The sequence below is a fragment of the Euprymna scolopes genome, chromosome 29 (assembly GCF_053919585.1).
Source record: "Euprymna scolopes isolate OS-2025 chromosome 29, ASM5391958v1, whole genome shotgun sequence".
NCBI lineage: Eukaryota > Metazoa > Mollusca > Cephalopoda > Sepiida > Sepiolidae > Euprymna > Euprymna scolopes.
Window position 1 is genome coordinate 97,054,637 of NC_136510.1, and position 23,426 is coordinate 97,078,062.

The window sequence follows — 23,426 nt, forward strand, 5'->3', positions numbered from 1 at the left end:
TACTACCTAGCTGGGTATATTTCATTTTCACATACGGCCTGAAAGCAACATTTTTTTTTTTATTTAATTTTTTTGTTTTTATATACATTGCATTTTTAGTGACCAAGAAATCCTGTTTATTAAAAAAGAGGATAGAAGGTATAACATACAATGAACATTAAATTAGCGTATCTATATACTAATTTAATGTTTGTAGTATGTTATCACCTGATAACCTTCTTTTTTAATAAATAAGATCTCCTGATCGAATGGACTACGGTATTAATATATAGATTTTAAACTAATGCGAATAAAAGTATGAATCGAGTTATCTCCCTTACACCCTAAATCAGATTTATAATTCAGTACAATTGAAATTCTACCAACGTTGTGTAACAATTAATTGAATATAGAATTAATATTTAAATCGCATGAAAACTTTTATTGATTTGTTCATTTTAATATTTGTGGTTTCACTGTATTTTATTTCTTCTCTTGCTTTTCTGTTTCAGTTCCTGGCAAAGTTCGCTCCTTTACAGCTTTAATCCGTGGTTCTGGGCACTTCCATTTGAAATGGGAACCACCAGAAAAGAAAAATGGCATCTTGATTGGATATGACATCGGTTTTCAGAAAAGTAAGTTGTTTTGATGGAGAGAAAGCTAGTTAAGGGAAAGTGATTCATTGTACTATAATTTATTAAAAAAAAAAAAAAACTAATTATTCTTCAAAATAAAAATTATCATTTTCTATGATTTTTTTGTAAAATTCATTAATCCTCCATAACCTTCTGCCAACGACATGCCAACTTTAGGAGTTGGTCAAATTCATTAATCCTTGAGATTTAAATTGAATACTTTTTAACAGGTTTCTTAACTTCATTGAATAACTCAAGTGGAATAAACTATATTAATGCCTTTACTTATTTTAAACAAGGCTGAGTACCCGACATTGTCTGGGTGTTTGGAGGTCTGTGTTGAGCAAAAAAAAAAAAAAAAATTGTCTGGCAGGCTTGAACCCGTACCACAAAGGAGGAAAAGAACATGAAAAAAAAAGTGACATCTTTGCTGTTGCATTTGTCACCACACTGGAAGTGGCGAAGGTTTAATTTAAGGCTAGTCAATCGAAAAGAGAGGCGAAAAAAGCGACCCCTCTTTGTAGAAAAGTGCCCAGTTGAGGGTGAAAGAATTAATGTTTTTAGCCAATTTTTTTATATTTGTCATCCAAAGGGTCAAGCTTCAAAACGATACCAATCTCGTGAAAATCCGTCACCTCTGTCAGAGCGGAAACATAAAATGCTATCTGTATTTTTGTCCTGGATGACAGGCCGTTATTAATTTGGCTTTTCCTTGTTCATTACAGTATGTTTTTGGCTTAGATCTACACTCCTAGGCTCTGTCTCCTCCCTTTGAAAAGTGGATAGTTTATTTAGTAATTGCTTAAGACACCCCCACAGGACGTGCTGATGCGGCTGTCAGGCATTTATATAGACCAAAGTGTTCTTTCTCTGGTGTGTTGGTTGTTCAATGTCACTGACCCTTGTATCACATCTTTCCAGTCTAGGAGACAGATAAATAACTTTCTTTTGTTGAAACGAAAGCAATGCTGATACATCTGGTGTCTGCTGAGACTACAACTTGATGCTTGGATGAAAATCTCTAAATTGAAGATGTTTGAATGAGTTGGAATGTTGTGGCTATAACAACCAAACACGTCCTAAAAAAATACTGTTGCCACATTTGGAGAAAAAGCTGCTCGGAACACTTTTTCCTACCTTGATAGGGTTCAAAACTGGCTTAGAAACGTAGTATGGGATGTCCTTTTTGTAACGTTACCCACGTTTTAACATATAGGAACCTAACATGTTTTAGACTCCGTCGCAAAGAACATAAGTGAGTCAAATTATTCCTTCCTTTTTTTCTTATTGAAACAACCAACATTTATTTACAGACATTTATTTACATGTGCTTTTCTGTCGTCCTTGACCATCTGGCGTAACACATCTATCTCTGTCCTTCTCTGACATGATTCTTTTATCTGACGTAATTTTCGGATGTGATTCTTGATGTGATCTCCGACCTGTGCACACATTCATTTTTATCGTTTTTCTTTCTTCTATTTTGCCACGATGACAGTGCTCGGTCATTTGCATTCAGTTGCCATACGCACGTCTGTGCTCTTTTACATTTCCTCTTCCGTTCCGTGCAACCTCTTTCTCATAGAAGAGATGTTGCAAGTCTATCTCTGCTCTGTCTTTATTTTCATGGCAAATGCTCGACTGAACTTCAATCGATGCTCCATACCTCTTCAAAACATTCACAACAAACACTCGTCTAGCTACAACCACTGTCAATAATTTCCCCTACTCTGTATATATGCCAAAAATCTAAACGCAAATCCCATGAACAAAGTTTCTTTTTTAGAACTGTCCACCTGTGGAACATTATACTGCAGGGCTGCTTTTCAACTGACTACAACACAGTCGTTTTCAAGTCCAATGTAAACAAGTTCTTGTTGAGCTGTCCTAAATAATCAAATTCTACCTGAATTTCTACAACCACTGATCATTACGCTGTTGTCTCTCTGAACACCTTATCCTTGAGTGGCCTACAGGCCTTGATAAATGGCGATCCCCATGCAAAAAAATAAATACATAAATAAAAATGGAACCAACAGTTTGATTGGGAATAATACATGTATAGAGATATGCAAAGGTTTATATTGTCTATTTTTTATTTTTATTTTTATTTTTTCAGTAAATGGTTTGAAAGTATCCCCCATGAAATACGAAAATAACCAGATAAGAGATCCCTCAAGTACTCAGCACATGTTAAAAGGTCTAGAACCCAGTACAAATTACAGAGTCTTTATTTGGGCCGTAACTCGTGCTGGACGTGGAAAAGAGTACTACATTGATGTTTGGACAACAGATGCTGGCAGTAAGTTTTTATTTCATTCCTCATTCTATTTTATTTACACGGTGGAACATAAAAATGTCGCCCTAAAGAAAACAATACTACATCTTTATTTTAAAATTTTATTGATATGCGTCCGGAACTGAAAGTATGCCTTTTCCACTAGCGCTGGCGGGAGCTTGGCGAGTACTCAGTAGATGGCGGCAATCGGGCTGACTTTGGTGTTGTGGGAGGTCATGTTGGTGATGTTCTTAACATATGATGGAATACTGCTGCCATATCTGGGCAGGAGCTGCTAAAAACAGCCTATCCTGCCTTGACAGAGTACAAAATAGACTTCGTGGGGGATGCCATTTTCTCTTCCCTGCAACCTCTCTCCCACAGAAGAGACGTTGCAAGCCTGTCTTTGTTTTATCGTTATTTCCATGGCAGGTGCTCGTCTGAACTCCAATCTCTGGTCCCCCCTCGCCAATCTTTTACAAAAAACACCCGTCTAGCTGAATCCACTGTCAAAAACTTTCCCCACTCTTTATCTATGCCTAAACCAAAACGTATATTCCATGAACAAAGCTTCTTTCTTAGAACTGCATGCATGTGGAACTCTGTTCCGTCTGCCTGCTTCCCTCCTGACTACAACTTGGATGTCTTCAAATCCAATGTAAACAAATACCTGATGAAGCACCTCCTTAAGTAGACATTCTAAAATCTCCACACTAACGTACTGTACTTACAATAACCCTTATCCATGAGTGGCTTCCGGGCCTTGATAACTGGTGGCCACCTTGTAAAAAAAAAAAAAATAATTAAACAAAGTGGTGCATCTCTGATCTCGCTCGTTGAACATAGTGTCACTTTCAGACATGATAGAAGGCTCCTATTGCTCTTGGGATTTGTACACAACTGGCCAACTAATAGATGGTCTGCAACAAAAGAGAAAACCGTTTTTTGTCAAATGGAGATGGAATCCTGTTGTCTTTTCTAGGGCAAAAATTTTATCATTTCACCCTGTACTCTTGTAAATATGTTGGGTGTCACCAATGTGTAAGCAGAATCGGTGAGGGTGGGCCATTTAGAATCGTAGATTACTAGCAGTCTTCTGGTGCTCAAAGTGGTCTTTTTTTCTTTAGAAATCATTCCAGACAAGGCATGAAGCCACTTGATGTAAGGAGCTAAAAAAAATAATACTTCAGGGTTAAAAACTAGTAAATCATAAATGTTAGTGTTATGACCCCCACTCCCCTCCCACCCCCAGGAAGGGTAACTAAGGAACAACACAGACACAGGTATGGGTTAGATAAGTAAAATATATTGAAAAAAAAAACAAACAAAAAAAACACAGAGTATACAATGAGCAAACGTTGTAGCACATTCTGCCAAGATGGCGTACTACAAAGTTAACAGACTATACTGAGTGCCATACATCTCAGTCTATTTCTACAGTTAGGAAGGGTTCATTTGTAGTGCATGGGTGAGTTCCCCACAACTGTTAAATTGATAGATTTCAACACAGAAAACAGTAATTCTTCCTCCCCGTCATATTTAATTTGGTGTCTTTGAAAAGAAAACATGTGGGTTGTATTCAACATTGTTTGCTCTTTGTTACTTCCTGTTTCTACTGTCCATTTGGCTAGATAATTAGATATCGTCAAGCGGACAACAAAGCCATTCTACACATGGAGAAAAGAGGGGCTTTCACATTATCGAAGATAAGACTTTACTGCATTTAATCCAGGAGTGGGGAGTAATTTCCAGGTTTTGCTGTCCATTTGGCTGGATAATTAGACATGGTCAAGCAGACAGGAAAGCCATTCTTAAAATGGAGAAGGGGTGGGCTTTCATGTTATCTGAGAGGAAGATTATCGTAAATCAGGAGGGACCATATCTTGTTTGTCACCATTGTCGTGGCTGCGGAGGAGTAACCTGTAGTCAAAAAGAGCAGACACTCTTGACCAACATGTGGTTAGAAGTGTTTTATTTTATATATGAAAGACTAGTAAAGATTTGAAAGATTTATCAAATCCTTTTTTTTTTTTTTTTGTGGAAATCACTTCAAACAAAGCATGAAGCCACTTGATGTAAAGAGCTAAAAAAAAGTCCTACTTCAAGATCAAAAACTAATTAATTCTGACTCTAAAAACAGCAATTCTTTCCCCTTTGTCAGAAACATTGTTCATGGAATGTGAGAACTAAAGGACAAAATAATGGAAGCAAAAGTTACAAGGCTGCCGAAAATCACCCCAAGGTCCACTTTCTAATCTCCTAGTTGAGGATATTATTGTTTTATAGAACAGTTGTGCATCTTTTTCTAGTTACTAGGTTGTTGTTTGTTGTTTTTTTTTTTTAATTTGTTATTAAAATATTTTCTTTTTTCTGTTTTCAGTGCCTATTGTACCAAACTGGGATATAATCGCTATGGCGAACAATTCTCTCAATGTCACCTGGGAAATAGACTACAACAAGACTAACCAGCATGTAGCCTTGATGCACGTCGTAGAATACAGGAAACTGGGTAAGTATTGTCCTGCTTGTTAGGATCGGATATATCGATCGGTAAAGCAATAATAATGTGTTCGGTAACGCCGACCGTAATTAATTAAGACCAAATACCGAGTTAGAAAAAATATACAAGAAATATTTATTGATATAAGCAAGATAACACAAAAACATTCGTCGGTGTACACGAACAGTTGAAGATAAACTACAAGTTTCATTGTGTAAAAATGTGTTTAACTGAATGTTTATAAAAGTTCAATAGTATTGTCGAATTTTATGAATAATTGATTGTTCTTGGTAAGACATTATGTTCGATTGTTTTTGGTTGGTATCAAAGTTTATGAAGGATCAATCACCTTACCTCACAAGTCTGTTTGCTGCTCTCTGAGTGCATGTTTATGAAGCGTGTGGGTTTATACATGTGCACTGCTTGGTGCCAAGCGAAAGAGAGGAAGAAGAGAAGGGAATCGGAAGGCTATGCCAGCGGTTACAGGAAATGCACGCGTATCAAGGTCATGTCATGTTTGCACGTGCCCCAGTCCATGCATGTGTGGGCTACTGCACACAGCTTGTTCTATGTCTGTGTGTTTGATCGAGACAAAGTGAATTTGGCAAATGTAAACGGCTCACTATATGCTCGTGGATTATGGTGTAGCAACTGTGGTGTTCAATGGAAACGGGTTGGGAAAGTTGAATTTTGCCGAGGCATATAGACAACACAACAGAAGAATTAAAAAAGAGGTGAAAAAGCATATTCAATTGAGACAAGGCACTTCCTCCTAAGAAAGTGTTCACCCTCTCACCGATGTACCTTGAATATAAAGCTCAATGTGAATTTCGTTAAGTGTTTTTGAAATGTTTATTTACAAAAAAATAATTAATAGTGAAAATATATATATATATTTTTTTTTTTACATGGGATTCACCATTTATCAAGGCCCAAAGGCCACTCAGGGATAAGCGTTATTGTGTATACAGTAATCAATGAGATAGTATTGTAGTAATCATTAGTATTGGAGATTTGATAGAGTGTCTTACTTAAGGGAGGCGGTTTGTCAGGAGTTTGTTCATGTTGGACTTGAAGACGTCCAAGTTGTAGTCAGGTGGGGAAACAGGCAAGCGGCAGAGAGTTCCACTGGCGTGCAGTTCTAAGAAAGAAGCTTTGTTCATGGAATCTACGTTTGGATTTAGGCACAGATAAAGAGTGGGGAAAATTATTGACAGTAGTTTCAGCCAGACGGGCGTTTCTCGTGAAAGATTGGCGAGGGGGGGGGACGAGAGATTGGAGCTCAATATTTTTTATACAAATTTAAATTAAATAAAATAAATGTTATCATTATTTTTCTTTGAGTTTTGACGACTTTTGTTTTATTTGTACAGAGAACTAATATAAAATATTTACAGAGTAGATTAACCTATTATTATATAAAACTTAAAATATTTGGCCTCTCATAATAAATTGTAATATGATTTTAAAATTAAATCCTTTTTTTTTTAATTCTAATCAAGTTCTTATCAACAAAATTATCCAAGATTACCTTTAACAAAATTTAGCATACAACATTAAAGGACATATTGCACATATTGGAGACAGACAGTAAACTGTTGAAAAAGTCTTGTGCCATTCCTCTTCCCCCTCTCATATGTGGTTTTTACTTGGCTGATTTATTACTTCTGAACACATAAAACACATTGGCGTTCTGACATAATTTAAGTAACAAAAGACACTTTCATTATAATTGATTAAATTAGCATCTCTTTTCTAAAAAATCGTGTTTGATCGCTTTGTTTTAAGAAAATGTCTCTAAAACTTTTTCCTTTCTTCCTTTCTCTTTCTATTTTTTCTTTTTTTTTTTTATTCAATTTCAATTTTCATTAAATAACTGAACTAAAATAAGACCAGATGTCTCTTGTCGCTTTTCAATATTTTTTAAGATTGAAACAGTAAATTTATTGTAGTGACTTATGGTAGTTTTGTTTACCTAAATTGAATAAAATAATATCTTGCTCTTTTTAATTGAGCATTATCAACAACATCATTGAAATTCAGTAGTTTTTATTTTGGATATTTTACCCTGGAATATATATATATATATATATATATATATATATATATAAAATAAAAATTACAATTAAATTTACCAAAATGATCCAAGATGGTAAAACTAAAGTATATTGTAAATATTAAAGAACTAATATATATAAAGTTATCTCAGCCAGATGTAAAAGCTCGATAAAACCAAATAGGAGATAGAGCTTATAATAAGAGCAAACAGTTAATAAAACATGTTAAAAAACACTTTGAAAAAGAGTTAAAAACATATTTAATCTGAAAAGGAAACACTTGATAAGTGGATAGTCCTTAATCCGCGGAGTTTCGAAGAAATACTTTCCTTCTCATCAGAGGGTAGGAATTAGCGAAATGCGGGATCGGATTTTGCATATAAAAGTATTTGATGAAACAACAAGTAAGTCAAAGATCTTACTTGATAACAAAAAAGTGAAGCAGAGGGAACATGGTGAAGAAAAAGGTGATATATAATAAACTACTTCATTTACTCACATAAAATCAATATACGAAACTATAAATTTATGTGTAAACTTGAAGTATTTACTTCAAAAGTGCTCAATACATAGTTAGTAATTTATAAAATATATATGGCGATTAAGCTACACTGAATATTCTGCGTTTCATCCACTCTAGGATTCTTAAGCCTAAAGAATCCTAGAGTGGATGAAATCCTAGAATCTTCTGATGAGTTAAGGGATAAATAAATTCACTGATTGATATAATAATTAAGTGATTGATTTTGTGCTATGAAACAGATACTGCAGAAATTGTAAATGTCAACTGAATGAAAAGAATAAATTATAAGATGGTCAACATCATGAACTTTAGAATATAGACTTTTGTCATTCATTCACTATATATATATAATTATTATAACAGCTTTAGATACAGAGAACAATATTTCTTCAATAAATTCATGATGAGTTTTGTATTCAAAGCAGTTAGGTTAACGTAATAAAAAGTATTTATAACTCTAGTCCTACACTATTCAGTTATTAATAGAACTCTGTGTGTGTGTGTGTATGTATGTATGTATGTATATATATATATATATATATATATATATATATATATATATTGTAGAAATATGATTTTTTCAACAGTTTTGTTTGGATCAACAAATGTCTGCAGAAAAAGTGAATTTATCAAAATAACAGTAAGACATGGAAAAAAGAAGATGCAAGACGGAATGCCTAATTATTTGAAATATTACGCAATAAAGACATTAATTAGGAAAAGAGAAGATAAAGAAAAATGGATGCAAAAAAAAAAAATATTTGACTGGGATCTGAGTTTTTTATTTAGTCGTGAACTTGTTATTGCATTGTTTGAGCACAATTTTTATCGTATGTTTCGTTGAAGGATTATATCCGAGCCTAAGTTTTACGTTAAATGATGATGAAAGGATTACAGCACTTTTGATGCACTGGTGGCATGGCAGAAAGGATTCAGTCTCGAGAAGGGTGTATTTTATTAAGTCCAAATTGTAGATAAATATATAATGTACAAAAAGTCGTCATAGTTTTTTTTCCTAATGCAGTTTTATGGGTTGTAAATCTTCATGAGCTGGATAAAAAAAAGGATTAAAAAAAAAATGGGAATAGAAAAAAATAATGGATATAAAAATTGGTTCAAAATGGGTTGAAAAATGGATAAAAAGTGGATTAAAAAATTGATTAAAAAAAAAATGGATAAAAAAATGGAAATAAAAATAATGGATATAAAAAGTGGTTCAAAATGGATTAAAAAATGGATAAAAAAGAATGTACAAAAAAGAATGTACAAAAAAAGGAATTAGAAAAATGGATAAAAAAGTGGGGGGGGTTGATTAAAAAATAATTTTAAAAGAATCAGACCAAAATAATTAGATTTTATATGATGTTTTGTAAACTAAAAAAAAATCATGTAAGAAGAAAAAAATTTCTCTTTAAATCTACAATTAGTTCTTCATCAAAAATGTTCCTCTTTGTCTTTTCCAGGAGAAAGTGAAGCTCAAAAAACCCCACCCCAACTACTGAACCGATGGCAAAATATATCCAATCTGTCCGCAGGAATTTCTTATGAAATCAGAGTAGTCGCACTGAGCGGAGATTATCAAGCAGCCAGTAATTGGAAGAAAGTTACTCTTCCCAGTCTTCGTGAGTTCTATTTTATAATTATTTACCGAAAAAACGCTTTACTTTCATCACGTGTTAATGTCGTATCGTTAAAATCTCATTTATTTTCATTTTTCATATTGAAAAACAAAATAAAGAAAAGAATTAAAAGTTTTATTTATTTATTTTTAAATTTGAAAGTTTGGGTACTTATACAGTTTAATCACGACATTAAAAAATGAAAATTTAAAAAAAAATGTTATTTTGTACGTATCCGTTTTAAACTGAAGATCTCTGAAAAAAAAAAATTTCACTTGATTTGATTGAGTAGTTTTTTTTTTGTTTTTTTTTTTTTTACAGCGAAAAAACACATTTTTATGACAGCACGTTGAAGGCAGACGTCTTGGATTTTTTACAAATTTTTGTTTGGATTTTAGAAACGCCACAGGGAGATAACTCAGTTTAAAGCGCCGACACTCCCTCCCCATCTTTAATAACTAGCTTTTCTTCCTATAACTCGAACCTTTTGCTCAGTATCATAACAAATTGTTTTTTCGCTGTAAAACAAAAACTACTTGATGAAATTAAATGAAATTTTTTTTCTCAGAACTTCATTCCATAACGGATACATACAATTTAAACCTTTTTTTTCGATATTTTCATTTTTTAATGTCTTGATTAAACTGTACAAGTACCAAAGTTTTATTTATTTATTTTTTAGAATTGTTTTTTGCAAGGGAGTCACCACTTATCAAGGCTCGAGGGCCACTCGAGGATAAGGGTTAATGAATGTAAAATGGTAGTGTAGTAATCGTTAATGGTGTACGTTGAGTAGAATATGGATCATTTAAGGATACGGTTCAACAAGATTGACAAGTTTCAAGTAGACGCATCCTAAAAATAAGTTTTATCTTTAAAAAGCCCTTTCAGTCTAAAATGTTGTTTTTTTTTAATTAGTTATTCAAGGGGAATAACTCTTCTCTTATTAAGAGTTAGCTTTCCTTGTTTGTTATTTTTATTTCAAAGAAATAAAATTGACTTTTTATTTTTTTCACTTTGATTTACCCCCCCCCCTTTCTCAAACAAAATGTAAGAGGCTACTGTAAATTAGGTACCAAGCAGGGAGTTTAGCAGCAAGATGTCTGTTCACATTACATTTAAATTTCTACATGTTAGTATAATCATGTAACCTGGAAGGAATTCAAAAATCTAGAAGTACAAGGGAAGAAACTTTCAGAGGACTTCTACAGCAAAGTCTGGGATTTGCTGTTTTACAGATTAGTTAGAGGGTATTTGCATCTAGAGGGCACTAGTGTTACAAATTTGTCAGATCATATTCCATTGAAGTATTCGTAAAAGAATCACAGGGATGCAGTATTGTGACAATGGGACAGAAATGATCAGATTGAAGACCGGCCTAATATGCGGCAACAATAGTGGCTTTGTGGAGATATAAAATGCTATCAGGTGTGAGTGTTTTTCTAGCACAGTAGAGGGAAACCGCTGATTTCGCTGCGACCATGGCAGTGTCTTCTATGCATTTGTTTTAATTCATGTTCCTATTTACTTGCCTCCCTACGAGGGCAGAATTAGACACAAGGTTGGTTTTTAATGTGGGGAAAAATCCAGCTCCTCAAAAAGGGTCACTCTGGATAGGAAGAAAAATAAAAAAATGGTCTCCGTCATGAAGGATTTCTCCTCAACTGACCAAGGAAAGAAAAGGTGAGGTGTAGCATCAGAACAGATACTACACTGTGATCTTGTTTTAATTCATGTTATCTGTGAATCAGGTCTGGAATTTTAATGATTTATAAAAAAATATTTTGACTGATTTAATTTTCAGCACCCTCTCTTCCAAATGTCATCAAAGGTAAGACTCATCTCCTCATACGGTACATTCTTGTTGCATTGGGCATTAAAGGCATACTCAAAGATCTGTGCTTTTTGACATAGCATTCCCTGGTAAATATGCTAAATAATATTCTTATATTAGGAAATACATATTTGTTATTGCAATTAAACACTGATAACCAAATTTTATAGAAAACAATTAAGTAGTTTTTTTTTTAATTTAAAATATTCAAATTTTTTCATTGATTCACTAAATTACTTAAGAGCAAGGGCATAGCCAGCCATGCTTTTTGAATCTCTCTCCCCAGAGAAGTTGACTGATTTTTTTGATTTTTTTAAACTATTTTAAAGGGTTAGTAGGGCAGCCAGAGATGGGCAGGCAGGTTAGCCATTTGCCATGTCGTTAATAATTTGCTTGCTCATAGAAGAATTATTTACTGCTTGTGAATCGATTTTGCCTGCCATTTTACAATAACCCCTCAAAGTTTACCTAGCTATAGGGGAAATTGTTAGGGTTGGATTCGTTTGGTTCCATTAAAAACATTTACTTAATTTATTTTCATTTTTTTTATACAAAAATGAAACAAAACTTTACGCATCATTTCGTTTTGTTCATTTTTGTTTTGCTTTGTGCATCTATAAGTATTTAATTACAACCAGAATGTGGCAAAACGTACCAAGGCTTAAAAAAAAACAACAAAAAAAAAAAAATTATGAAACATGAAAAGTTAAACTTAAGGCAACCCAAAAATTCATTTATTAATCAGGTTGAGTAATTTTACAAAGTAATTATATAAAAAATATTTCTAAATCAATCAAAATATTTAAATTTTATGTTATAAAAACATTCAATGAGTATAAATTACAATTTTTATGTTGCCGTAATTATAATAAAAACGAAATGGAATTTTATTAAAAAAAAAAAAAAAAAACCAACAAAACACTAAAATTTGTAAAATTTTTGCTACAAAAAATTGCCCGGTCCTTCTTGGCTATGCCCTTGCTTGAGAGCTACCATTTTCTTGTTACTAGTAAGCAATCAGGGGCAATAACTCGGTTCTATTGTTAGGGATTATTACTTTTGGTGCAGTTGGTGAATTACTATTCAGTGAAATGGATGTTGTGACAGAAATAAGTGATAAGTTGAATATCCTATATAATAATTTAAAAAAATATATATAATAATAATTTAAAAAAAATATATATAATAATAATAATTTAAAAAAAAAAATATATAATGATAATAATTAAAAACAAAAAAGCTACTGGATTGTTTTCTGTAAAGTTTTATTCTTAGTTTTTAAACGCCATAACAAGTATTTCTTAAAATTAGATTATTATTTAGCATATGTACTGAGGTGGGGTAGGAGGTGTTATTTTAAGAAGCACCAAAAGATCTTTCCTTTTTTTTTTTTTTTTTTTTTTTTTTTTAAACCATTCTTTATTTTTTGGGTCTGGCTTCAATTAACAAACTCATCAGCAGCAGCCAATGTTCATTTCATTTTTTAACATTACTAAAATTATTTTTCTCTTCATTTTTGAAATAAGGAATTTTTATTAACATTTTCATTTTTACTAGTATCTTCATCTTTGTTGTCATTGTCACTTTATTCCAGCTGTTGTGCATATAAAGATGATCATTACGGTGACACACCAGTTTCGTAAGATCATTAACATTAAGCAATATTGAGCCTGGTTAGCACTTAATGGATCATTATTACATTGTATGATTCAGAAAATTCTGTTGTTGGCATTGGTTTTGTTATATCGTGGGATGCGTTAGATCAATTAAACACAAAATATCTTACCGCAGAGAGTCCAGTTTACACGTTGGGTACATAGCAGCTCATGAGGAAAGAAACGTAACACTTACGAACAAATAAGGAAACATTTCACTGTTACATAACGATATACGTTTATTAAGAGACAAGCACACACACACGCACACACACGTAACTACAATTCAAATATAATAGATGAAAGTCAGAAGTCCAAATATGATAAATGGATAAATTGGCATGATGTTCATCTCGCCATTTTCAAAGTCACTGTCTTTTCCTTCCACTGTCCACTTCCGGTTGTTCATCTCCCGAGAAATTGCGAGAAATTAAAGTTTATGACTAACGGCCAAAGGGAGGCGACTTCTTTTGTCCAAAGAAACAAAGAGTTACTCCCCTTTGCATTATAAATTTGTCAGATCCCAACAGTTTTCTCTAACATTTTCCTAGTTAGAATTGTTTCTAGAACAACATTGGGTACTTACAGGAAGGACCACATGAAGGTTGCCAACATCCTAAGTTAAAGTGAGTTTTTGTTGAACGAACTGGATTTGAACTTAAGACACCCAGATTCTCAGTCTATGCCGTTAACCACTGAACCACTATCACCTCCTAGTACTTAATGAGTGACTATGTGGGAATACTAGGTGCTGTATGTAAAAATCTGTTTGGCGCTCTGGCCACAGATGGTGCGACTCATTGGTCAGAATATTGTTACATTTACATTTTGTATCACACATCAAACAACTAAGTTGCTGTAAATATTACAAAAAAAATGTTTACAGATTCAATTCCTACCTTGGTTGTTGCATTTTTTCCATATATGCACTTCTCAGGATCCTTCCAGACTGAGGGAACACTGCCGGCAAATATGCCCTCTCCTATTGTGAAACGTGCTATGAACTGATGAGGGAAAGCAGACATTAGTTCAACTTGATCTTTGTTCCAAATCATTGACGAGTGAGGGAGTGGGAACAGAGATAGAAAGTGACCAAAATCATCAATTAATTATATTTTGCCAGCCCATATCATTTAACATGTTCACATGCTGCATGCTCCCACACATACTGATCATTTCTCTCTCACACCCATGTTTCTGTTTCTAAAATGAGATCGTCCGATCAGCAAAGATAAATGATTGGTGATCAATCTCATGTCGCTAAGGTAAAAACATTTTAACTTTACCCATTTTAAAATGAATTGTTCCAAAGTCATATTTTGTTGTCCTGTAGATTAACACAGTACAATTTTAAATAAATACATTTCGAAAAGTGATATTTACTTTATTCATTTAAAGATTATTTAACCGTTAATTAGTTTTATGCTATGAAGACAGATTTATTGTTTATATAGAATTAAAATTGTCACAATTTTAAATTAATTAATTAAGAATATATATATATATCTAACTACTTCATTTATTCACATAAATTTAATATACGAAAGTATAGATTTATGCATAAACTTTAAGTATTTTCTTCAAAAGTGCTCAATACGTAGGTAGAGCTAGTTAGTAATTTATAAAATATATGGCGATTAAGCTACACTGAATATTCTGCGTTTCATCCAACTATAGGATTCGTCAGGCTTGAATCCTATAGTTGGATGAAACGCAGAATATTCAGTGTAGCTTAATCGCCATATATATTTTATAAATTACTATATATATATATATATATATAAATATATATATTCTTATCTTCGGAAACGTTGAATCTCTATGGTTCCAGGTGAGCATTGTCTGAAGATAGCAGTTTCAATCCTACCCAAAGCCGGCCAGAGGCTTACTTGGCCAAAAACATGGTGAGACGACAACAACTATGGAAGGCAGTAGTTGCTGAGAATGCAGTTAGGAGATTCAGAGTTCCTATCCCGTTGCGGTTACTACCTGACGAAGGCCAAAGGAATAGTTGGCCGAAATGTTGTGAAAGAACAACTAAGAAAGATGAGAATAATAGTCAGCAATAAATAAATTAATATAAATAATACTCATCTCAATAATGAATTCCAATTAAATTAATATAATATATATATATATATATATATATATATATATATATATATATATTCCTTTTATTTGTTTAAAGACTACAGGGTTAACCCAGCCTTGCCCGGTCGTAAAATATGCTTACATATATTTTAATTCATGCAGATTTTGTATTTACTGTTACAGAGCCAATTCTATATTGAATATTATATTGTACCTCGTATATAGTACTGATTTTGAAAGTTAAAAAAAAATTAAATGGGTGTCTTCAGCTAGAATCAAAACTGAAACATTTAGTATCCCAGCCACGTTCCATACCGCTTGAGCTATTGATAGATAAGAAACATTTTTAATTAAACCACTTCAAGCTATGAGTGAATTTGCACATGCGTAAAACTAACAGAAATATGTTGAACATTTTGCATTTCAACTTTCTGTACACGCTATTCGTCCACCCAAACAAAGACTTTACTTAAACATTTATAAACCATCCTTGGTATATGATTACTATTTCCTGTTAATTTCAGTGTTATGTGACCAGTAGTTTAAGAGTTTATCGGTTAAATATTTTCACACAGGCAGACAGACACACATACGTCTATTTTTTTTATTCATATAGAATATTTAGCTGACAAGTAATTATTTTAGAGAGGAAGAAAATGTCTTTTTTTTTCTTTTTTTTTAGATAGTATTGATCTTGACAGAGATTTATTTCAAAAGGAATATTATTACTAAGAGTAAATTATACAGAACGATGTAAAAAGAACCGTTGAATTCCCACAGGTCTCATCTGTTTGAAATTATAACATCAATTTCAATTCCATTTAAGGTTATTGGTTTGTGTGAATTTGAAAAGAAATACAAAAACGATTGAATACACCAGCCGAAATGTTGTGGCAATAACAAAAACGAAGACATTAATTGTATTAGATTTTTAACTCTGCAATATATATATATATATATATATATATATATATATATATATATATATATATATATATATATATATATATATATATATATATATATATATGGGTTCAACTGTTGAATTATTATCATTTTCTTTTTTCTTTTTTATTCTTGCTCGAACTAAGAAAAAAAAAGGTAAATTTTGACATCATAGAAAACATAAAAGTTAAAAAGTAAAAAGAAAAAAAAAAGATTTCCATCAGATTTGGTGATGAATTAAATGTTTTAAACAAAAAGTCAGCTAACATACTTCCTAACTTCTGCATGGCTGTTGAAAGCGGTGACAAGGCAAACTAGTTCCTTCACTTTTATTGTTCTCCACTATTTCTCTTGTGAAGCGATTTATTGAAATAAAATATTATTATTATTATTATTATTATTATTATTATTATTATTATAATAATAGAAAAATATACAATAAAAATTAACAAAATTATGTAGATAAAAAATAGCAGAATTAATCTTTTTTTTTTGTACTTTTAATAACAAAATTAAAAAAATAAAAGTTTTTATTTTAGTTGAAATTTGAATAGAAATATATGTTCCTGAAATTATCAAAAATATATATTTTTTTTAATTTTAAAAAATAAAAATATTTTATTTTAATTCATATAGTAAACATATGTTTATGAAAGTATGTAAATAAAATTATTGAAATCAAAATAACAAAATTTCAAGCATCATGAAAAATATATCCACTAAATAATATTCCAAAAATGGTTTTAAATTATTTAAAAAATTGTTTTCAATAATTCTATAAAAAATTGTTTTCACTAATTATTAATTAAAATAAAACCCCCCCAAAAAACCTTTCCAATGATTATTAAATGAAAAAGAATGATCGGAAAAAAACGTAATAAAAAATGAGTACATACACAGGGGAGATATAGGCGTAGGAGAAAAAAGTGAAGGAACTGATTTGCCTTGTTACCATTCCGGTAGCAGCCACACCGAAAATTAGGAAGTATATTAGCTGACTATAACCGAAAAAGCTGAGCTTTCTAAAAATAGTATTCCTATTTACTTGCCTCATCACGATTTCTCCTTTTGACAACAGCATATTCTTTTTATTGTTTTTACTCTCAAGTATATATCCATTGATATCTTATGTTTTTATATAAGGTGATGTGGTTATTAGTTGATTAACAGTGCGTAACTTAAATGCAATAAGGATATATATATATATATATATATATATATATATATATATATATATATAATGTATGTGTATATATATATATATATATAATGTATGTGTATATATATATATATATATAATGTATGTGTATATGTATGTGTATATATATATGTATGTATGTGTATATGTATGTGTATATATATATATATATATATGTGTGTGTGTATATATATATATATATATTACAATAGAAAAATGCGAGCATGAAAAGTAATATGGTTAAGCTTAAAAATAGAAAAGTAACGGACTAGTTGTTAAAACTGGAAAAGAAAAGGACAAGATATTCTAGTAAAATATAATAAATTTATAACTTAAAACATTGCAGCATTACATAATGCTATAAATTGAATTTAAAAATTTTTTCTGAATGCTGCAATATTTAAACTTATAAATTTATTATATTTTTTACTAGAATATCTTGTCTTTTTCTTTTCCACTTTTAACAACTAGTCCTTTACTTTTCCATGTTTAAGCTTAATCATATTACTTTTCATGCTCGCATTTTTCTATTGTAATCTATGATTTCTCCAGGCTTCCAATAAATTCACTTGTTCTTTTTTTTAATTTCAATCTTATTTTTTTGCCCCCATAAACACATATTTAATAACAATGTACAGCACTCGTCTGCTTACAATAAAATATCCCCAATTATCTTCCTTTCATGATTTCATTCTGTCTGTTTCACGTTACTTCACTTTTCGCAACAGTAACGATTTTGAACACCAGAAAATTCATCATAACTTCTGTTTTAGTGAACGAAAATTGAAACAAAAATATTTTTTCATGATATTGCTGAGATGGTGATCTCTAAACTGTAATAATCGTTTGAAATTTGGTTGTAAAATGAGTAAGCTTTAAAGCAATTCTATAATGTATTAGATGTAAATATATTTATAATCTCTGAAATACATATATCAGTTAATCCCATAATAAAAACCATCTTAATCTTCCAACATGGAATGATCATATAAGATATACGATTCTGTTCAATGCACAATTAGGGATTAATAGGGATTAGTCACCATAGTACCACATTTACTCTAGACGTTTATTGAGAAACTAGTGAGCCAATCTAGTTCAAATTCTGTATGAATCTTTATGATAAATGACTAAAACTGCCAATTAACCATATGTACAAGCATGATAGTGTTTGAATGATATTTATCGATGACAAAATAAAGACCATATTTATTTTAAAACATGATGAATTAAAAAATAAAAAGACTGAAAGAAAAAAAGAAAACTTAGACATTCAGGCTAAACAACACAAGCTGATAAAAATTCACCATTCAAATTATTTACCATCGAATGTTCTGAATAATACAGATCGGTCATCTAATATTGAACATCGGGTTTGTATTACTGTACACATAGATTCGAAAAAGTTGTCAAAAAACAAATATATAACAAATAAATGTTATCAAAGGCAAGATAAGTTACTTTTCTGCCAAACTGGATATATTTTTTGTGTTTTTATTCAATGTAACATATTTATTCAGCTCGAAAAACATACAGTGTTTACCGATGTATTCGAAAATTCAAGATGGCGTCTCACACCCTCTTTAACACCGTAAGTTTGGAAAAAGGTGTTATAAATAAAAAACTATACAAAATACTATTAAAAACCCGCCGAATATATGTCAATCTATGTCACGGTAACATCTATTGAGCGAGTTTTTAACAGTATTTTATCCGGTTTTTTATTTATAACATCTTTTCCCAAACTTACCGTGTTAAAGAGAGAATCAGACGCCATCTTGAATGTTCCAATACATCGGTAAACACTGTATGGTTTTCGAGCTGAATAAACATGTTACATTGAATAAAAGCACGAAAAATATATTCAGTTTGGTAGAAAAGTAACTTATCTTGCCTTTGATAACATTTATTTGTTATATATTTGTTTTTTGACAACTTTTTCGAATCTATGTGTACAGTAATACAAACCCTCAACATCTTATAAATAGTCGTTCCTTTGCCTCTAATTTACTGTCCAGCACATGCCCGCATGTAAAATAAAAGTTAAACTGAACATATTTGTCGAAAGCTCTTTCGTACGTTTAAATTCTAAAATAGTCTTTGGATTTGTATACATTTTATTCTATGATGTCAAAATTAAAGTTATTTTTTTATTTGGTTATGTTGCAATCATATTTTAACAATTTTAAACAATAAGCAGTACTTTTGCAGTATAAGGAGTGTGCTTTCGTCAGAATCATCTGGGTGATTTACAGAAAACACCCGAAGATGCCAAAAGGCTGAGTGCCTTAACACTAATGCAAAAAAAATATCACAACGAAAACATTTGTTTGTTACCACTGGCTTATTTATTTATTTTTTTAATCTAAATATTTATCTTGATTTTGACAAAAAATATAAAAAGAAAAAAAAAATCACCTAAAGGACAAAAAAAAAAAAAGGAGTGGGAGAGTCACAGGACTAATAAAAATCGCTAAGATTATTTTGCTTGCTGTCAGTTGTTTGTTATTCAAAAAATAAATATTTATTTGTGAAACTTACCTTACAATGAGTGTTTTTTTTTTTCCTTTCGATTTTAATTTTAATTTTTTTTTAAGATTCGTAAAAATAATTAAGAATATTGTTTTCATCTTTCAGTTAATTTTTCATCAAATTAGCTTCGTACTGACGGAAATAATGTATTGAAAAAATTGGCCCGCATTTGCACGCGCGCGCGCACACACACACACACACACACACACACACACACACACACACACACACACACACACACACGCACACACACACACAAATCACAAAACTTTCGGTTGGTAACTTTTGATTTGTTCTGTAAATCATCCGGATGATTCTGACAATAGCACAATGCTTATACTGCATAGGTACCCAATAAGCTTTTAACATTTTTTTTTTAATTTGAATTTATTTTTTTCATTTAAATTTATTTTTTTTTATCTAATTTAAATTGATAATAAATTAATATTGTTCATAAAAGTTATCTCCTTTATAAAATTGGTTGTGTCTGTTTATCTGTCTGAAGCTGATGGACACAAAACTAACAGAAAACTGAAATCTGGTATTTTGGTATTAAGTAATGAGTGTTTATTTATTGCCAGAGGAAAATGTGGCACATGGAAGGTAGATATTCCCTTTTCTTTCAATCCTTATTATAATTAAAACTGTTGTAGTCTTGCAGACCAGTAATAATCAAGACAAACATAGTGGTATACTTAACAAAAAGTGTATTAGCAAAAAGATGTTACAGAAGTACACATCATGATTCTGGGGCCATAACTGCCACGAATCTTTACTCAATAATGTGTTGGATGTAAATATATTTATAATCTCTGGCTAAGTTCATTATTCCTGAAATACATGTATCAGTTAATCCCATAATAAAAACCATCTTAATCTTCCATCATGGAATGATCATATAAGAGATACGATTCTGTTCAATGCACAATTAGGGACTAATAGGGATTAGTCACCACAGTACCACATTTACTCTAGACGTTTATTCAGAAACTAGTGGGCCAATCTAGTTCAAATTCTGTATGAATCTTTATGATAAAGTGTAACAAACTAAGTATTATAGTATCTGTTCAATTCACAGTTATGGATTAATATTGATTAGCATTTAATGCAAAAATGAGCATATATTTAATCATATCCAATTAATCTATAATATAAATCTCACCTGTCTGTTTAAATGTATGTATATCTGCCTAAAACTTTCGACAGAGGCAACAGATTTTCATGAGATCGGTATCGTTTTGAAGCTCGGCCCTTTGGACGACAAATATCGAAAAATTGGCTAAAAACATTAATTCCTTCACCCTCAACTTGACACTTTTCCACAGGGAGGAATTGCTTTTTTTTTCCGATATTTTGGAAAGCCATCTTCTCTTTTTAATTGACTAGCCTTAATTTAAGCTTTCGCCACTTCTGGTTTGGCAATGGACGCAACAGCAAAGACGTCAGTTTTTTTTTTTTTTTTTTTTTTAACGTTCTTTTACTTTGTGGTATGGGTTCAAGCCTGTCTGCTTACTACAATCTTTTTTTGTTTTTTGCCCAACACACACCTACAAATACCCGGGCAACGCCGGGCACCCAGGCTAGTTTTACATAAAGTACTCATTCCAAGTCAATGGCCTATAACTTTTCCCACATTTATAATGGGCAAAAAAAAAAAAAAAAAAAAAAAGAAGCTATTATTACCAATCAGCAGAAATTAACTTCTCCTCATAACCCTTACACATTGAAAGGGCATAGATGTCAATCATATACATGCATAAAATGCACACACACATTCCACAGAATATACAAAAAAACTTTCCTACTTTTCCCCCTACCTTCTTCCGTTGTATCGTTTGTTAAACTTTTACAAAAGTCAGAGGTATGTGAATTTTCAGAAAGGGTGACCATCTCCTTTATATTCTCTTTGCATAAAACTACATTAAAGGTAATCAAATTAAAGGGTTAATCTTGGGACCAAAATACAGTAGGTTACCTTGTCTAGATATGCTATGATATCCTCCAAATCTGTGTGTTCCCCCACCCTCATACTGCCTTGCTGCTATTACTTCATGGTCTATGTTTATTTATTGCTCCTAACCAGACCCCTGATAGATTACTCTCTAAGCCAGTTTTTAAATTGTGAATGATGAAAAGAAAAACAGACTTATCGTTTGTTTATTTTATCTTTCATTTTTATTTCTTTATTTTTTTTTTCATTTAAAATTCGTAGACTAATTTAGTAATCATTTTATTATTATATATATATTGATTCATGTTTTTATATTTTATTGTACTGATTGTTTTTTAAATTATTTTTTTTTTTTTACTATTATTGAATTTAATTACAAATTGTTTTCACACTTGAACTCAGTTTTGGGAGTATTTAAAATTTCAATGAATTTGTCTTCTATTTTCAGTAAATTTTTTTTTTTTTTTTGTTTCAGATATTCGATATTTTAATTTGATCTTTAATTTATTGTATTAACTCTTATAAAGGCTCAAATTTGGCTACCTCAGAGGATCAGCTCGATTCTAGTCACCTTCACAAAAATTTGCATTCAGAAATTGTTGTTCAGCATCCATCATTCATTTCAGATATACCAGATTATTGTTGGCATTCGTTTTCCTGATGTCTTTCTAGTTAGAATTCTTTCTAGAAAGACAGCAGATACTTATGACAGACACCATGTGGAGGTTGCCAACATCCCTAAGTGAAAGTGTTTCTGTGGAACAAACTGGATTTGAACTTGGTACACCCAGGTTGTCAGTCTGTGTCATTAACCACTTAACCACTGTCGTTGTTGTTGTTGTTGGTGGTGGTGGAACAACAACATCATTCACCCTGATCATGAAATATGTCACTCATGCTGTGAATCGGAGAGCTCAGTCAAGTCCTCCGTAATGGTTCTTCTTCTTCTTCTTCTTCTTCTTCTTCTTCTTCTTCTTCATCATCATCATCCCACTGATAAGCTTGTGTCACACAAGAAGAGAGGATGATGTCACAAATTGCAAAAAAAAAAAAAAACTGTGCTAATAGAGTAATAATGTATGGTTTTTAAATGTAGGTTTTTCAGGACTCCTATTGATGTTCTAATCTGCTGAGGCAGCCAAAATAGCAGAAGGTTTTCGTGACCTTCTGGTTTTTATATGATTAATAAAAGTAAATCCATTATGCTATTTTTTTTTTAAATTGTTTATTAATGCATAATTTTTGTTTTTAAATATTTGATTTTTAAATGTCTTAATTTTTTTTATAAGATACTTGTTTTTATTATTTTGCTTACTCAGATATTTATGTAAATATTTTTTTTGTTTCAGAATTTTTTAGCACAAGTTTTGACCCCATGCCAATTTCAGAAAAGTGTTTTCGTTGTAGAGCATTAAATTTAACAATCAATATATTTTTACAAAAAAAAAAAAACATCTAAAATAATTAAAATTAAAAAAAAAAGAAGAAAATCAAACCATTAAACACCACTATATAGGTCATTAGTTTGTGAACTATCCAGAAAGTCTATAGTTCTTTGAAAAGGATTGTTTTAAAATGAATAGAAATGTTTGATTTCCTTTCCACCATGTAATGTACTTTCAATAAGTT

General features: G+C 31.3%; 1 protein-coding gene across 6 annotated transcripts in view; it reads left to right on the forward strand.

Annotated features, from left to right (window-relative positions):
• LOC145252785 (neuroglian-like) overlaps positions 1-23,426 on the forward strand; it is a 362,878-nt gene that overhangs the window by 313,822 nt on the left and 25,630 nt on the right. For 4 of the 6 annotated variants that reach the window (XM_080112729.1, XM_080112732.1, XM_080112728.1 and 1 more), the window contains 5 exons: positions 492-614; positions 2,734-2,916; positions 5,273-5,401; positions 9,436-9,594; positions 11,396-11,422. In XM_080112729.1, coding sequence (XP_079968855.1) covers positions 492-614; positions 2,734-2,916; positions 5,273-5,401; positions 9,436-9,594; positions 11,396-11,422 — 621 coding nt within the window. The remainder of the gene's footprint in view (positions 1-491; positions 615-2,733; positions 2,917-5,272; positions 5,402-9,435; positions 9,595-11,395; positions 11,423-23,426) is intronic. The other 2 variants (XM_080112730.1, XM_080112733.1) reach the window with 1 other exon arrangement.